Genomic DNA, 3563 nt, shown 5'->3' with positions numbered 1-3563 from the left:
ATACTTAGGTCGCCGTAATGATCAGTTTGATGTTAGGTTGGTTTAGAGATCAAGTTTGTATAAGGTTGTCGTAATGACCATACTTATGTCAGGTCGCCGTAATGATCGGTTTGATGTTAGGTTGGTTTAGTGAACAAGATCATGTGAATGCATTTTGCTTCAAGTAATAATGTTTCTAAGGAAACAGTTTTATACGATATACGAAGTAGGATCAAATCTAAATTATTTATAATGTCGGAATATATATGCAACACACACACACACAATTCAACACTTATTAGAAGCGATGGCAACCCACCAATCACACGCTTGTTGAAAGGTTTATGAGATTCAACATACAACACTATATAATAGTATTGTATCTAAAACTGCTATGGTGGAAGTTGGATCAAATATATCTACCACCCCACCCCACCCCTCCTCGCCTCTAGATCTTAAAATCCAAAGAAGGAAAATATTTAGGACACGTTGATTAGGCAATTCTTTTATTTATTGGTTTAATTTATTTTACAAATTTTTAACAGCACAAATACTTGGTTTCCATAACTTTACTATTACATTGAGTGAAAAAACATTTTTTATTTCATTATTATTATTAATTTATTATAGATTTAGGTGGTGTGTTATGCACTGAAGCATAGTTAATCCGATGTGGTGTTAACACGGCCTTCGACTGAATCTAATGTTATCAATAGCAATGTCTCCTTCGCCATTGTTTTTATTCACGTTCCCGGTGAGGAAAAACTGAAACAGAAACCATTAAAAAATGCATACATATATTTAACATTATTTCTCGTAACAAAGTGAAATTGATGGCTAAACGTACATAAACAATAACATATTTTACTCACATATTTATGATTGTTTTAGAGCAAAGCCACATTGGGCCATCTGCGGGGAACCGAACCCGAATTTTTAGCATTATAGATCCGTAAACTTACTTCTGTCTCATCAGTGGACCAAATATTGACCAAAACAAACTTATTTGATAATATTCGTAATAGCATATCAATCATCTTGTTGTTTGCTTGTATTTTTTGTAATAGCAAAAGCTGTATAGCTGTATATTCATGGCTTATAGGAAAAGTGATTTCGTTCAAACCTGCAGATCTCCTCTGATCATTATATAAGTTATGCTGCCTAATGATGGCTTATATATTTTCATGTTATATATTATGCTCTGTCCATTAGCGGTAATTTTCTCCGATACCGGAATTCGTTTTCAAAAAACATACATTAAATAACGCAAACCTTTAATGACTTCGCTGACTGCACTATCTCCAAACATCTTAACACATGAACTTGAACATTTAAAGCCTTACGCAAGAGTTAAAGCAACAAAGTAACGAAATATCAGACACAGAGTAATGAAAACACCCGCGTCAAAAACAAATCTTATCACTCCATAAGTATTTAAAATAATAATATAATATTGACTTCGGATTTTACCAGATACTGCTGATCCTAATGAGTCATAATTATTGTGGAAGGAAACGGATGCAGCCTCGCTAATTGAATAACACTTATCCATTTGGCCATTTCTGCATGATTATGATTTACTCCTAGCATATGCATTTTGTATGTTTCTGTTTTTTAGTACCTGTACTTGTTTGGCGAGGCAAATTCTCAGTGATAGGGTGATTTAATAAAACGTACAACTATGTGGTAGAGACATTATGGAAAGAAACTCAACAGCGTGTATGTGGTAGAAACATTATGGAAAGAAACTCAACAACGTGTATGTGGTAGAGACATTATTGAAAGAAACTCAACAACGTGTATGTGGTAGAGACATTATGGAAAGAAACTCAACAACGTGTATGTGGTAGACTATTATGGAAAGAAACTCAACAATGTGTATGTGGTAGAGACATTATGGAAAGAAACTCAACAACGTGTATGTGGTAGAGACATTATGGAAAGAAACTCAACAATGTGTATGTGGTAGAGACATTATGGAAAGAAACTCAACAACGTGTATGTGGTAGAGACATTATGGAAAGAAACTCAACAACGTGTATTTCACATATTTCACTTAATGTAGCCAAAAATATCGTTGATCAAACAAGTGACGTTCAGGAAAGGGTATTCATCCAAATAAGATAACTAAATATCTTGTTGATTAAATGAGAGTCCTTATTCAATGAACCTTCCCTATTTTAATGTAACCAAAGGCCTCATTGGTCAAATAAGTGACCTTCATATAGGGGTATTCATCCAACAGCTTCATTGGTTACATAAGTAGCACTTACAAATGGCTCTTCGCCATCTTGAGCTAACTAAAAGCCTCGTTAATCAAATAATTGATCTACATGAGTGGGCTTTCACCATCTGAAAGCAGCCATAAGTCTCATTGCATGATTAAATAAGTGGCCTTCAATAATCAATGTTAGCGTAAGTAAAAGAAAATTGTTGACCATATTATAATACTCACATGTATCGTAAAAATAACATGTGAAAAGAACAGACCAATTCTCGACGTATTCCTCTAACTAACAACTTACTCTGATATCCTTACGAGTGACTAGATCAAACTGAAGAGTTGTCCAGCCTTTCGAATTCCCGTTTGTTTCGTATATTTTTTCCGTCTCTCGATCCTGACGATAAACGTCAAAGCTTTCCACACCAAGTCCTACCATATATAAGTCAATGGTCAGACAAGCTCTTTCTCGACCATAGACCCCGAATGTGGGAGTAATGAGTCGTCCAGCGGGATACATTTCATCCTCAATCCCTTTTAACTTCATGAAATAACCTGAAATAGAAACCTTAGTTAAATGGAATTTTATACATTTTACAAAAAGTTTTATTTTAAGTTATCAGACATTTAAACCCATTTATGATTAATTTAAACAATTCAAAAAATAATTTAACAAGTTTATTTGGGAAACCGTTAACCATAAGTGAAATAAATGATACTGTAAAAGATTGAAGAATACTAAAACAGTTGGATTAGGCAAGATTTCTTTAGTAGTTACATATACCATTATTGAGTCTGTTGCTATTCCAGTGCAATAAATATCTAAGTATTTAAAACAAACATCGTCAGATTCTTTGAAAAAAGGCCCGGCGTGGCCAGGTGGTTAGGGAGCTGGAACGTTTAAAAATAAAGTGGGCATTATATTTCTTGTTACCAACATTCACAGTTTTTGTGGTGAAAAATGTTCATTATTTTATAATTTTCGCGTATATTCTAAATGGCTTCCACAATGTATAACGTTCCTTTCAGATTTATGGTTTCAAGTCAAAATAAACTAAAGTCTTTTTTTTTTTTTTTGTCTTTTTGTTATAATTAAAACTCACCTATCAGAAGATAGCGTGATTGAGTATGAAATTAATTTATTCTATACACAAAATGCTGATGAATTGAAACGTTAGAGTTAATACTACTGGATATTTTACGAAAAGGACAAATTCAAAACTTAACATTTTTAGTTATTTATCCCAGTTTTGGTTGGATTCATCTCAGCCCCCCCCCCCAGTGGAACAGCGATGTGTTTGCGGACTTACAACCCTAGAAACCAGGTGGGCAGAACACAGATAGCCTATTGTGTACCTTTGTG

At 33.9% G+C, this 3563-nt stretch overlaps 1 protein-coding gene across 1 annotated transcript in view; it reads right to left on the bottom strand.

The window, feature by feature from the left end:
- Positions 1-544: 544 nt before the first annotated feature.
- The window catches only part of LOC106459180 (astacin-like metalloprotease toxin 1), a 17429-nt gene continuing 14410 nt past the window's right edge, over positions 545-3563 (bottom strand). The window contains exons 9-10 of the mRNA XM_022385618.1: positions 2505-2755; positions 545-744 (exon numbers count right to left, since the gene is read on the bottom strand). Of these exons, the coding sequence (XP_022241326.1) occupies positions 658-744; positions 2505-2755 (338 nt within the window). The 3' untranslated portion in view covers positions 545-657. The remainder of the gene's footprint in view (positions 745-2504; positions 2756-3563) is intronic.

This window comes from Limulus polyphemus, unplaced genomic scaffold (assembly GCF_000517525.1).
Source record: "Limulus polyphemus unplaced genomic scaffold, Limulus_polyphemus-2.1.2 Scaffold572, whole genome shotgun sequence".
Taxonomy (NCBI): domain Eukaryota; kingdom Metazoa; phylum Arthropoda; class Merostomata; order Xiphosura; family Limulidae; genus Limulus; species Limulus polyphemus.
The sequence above is the reverse complement of the archived record's forward strand: the minus strand, read 5'-3'. Positions and strand labels throughout refer to the sequence as shown.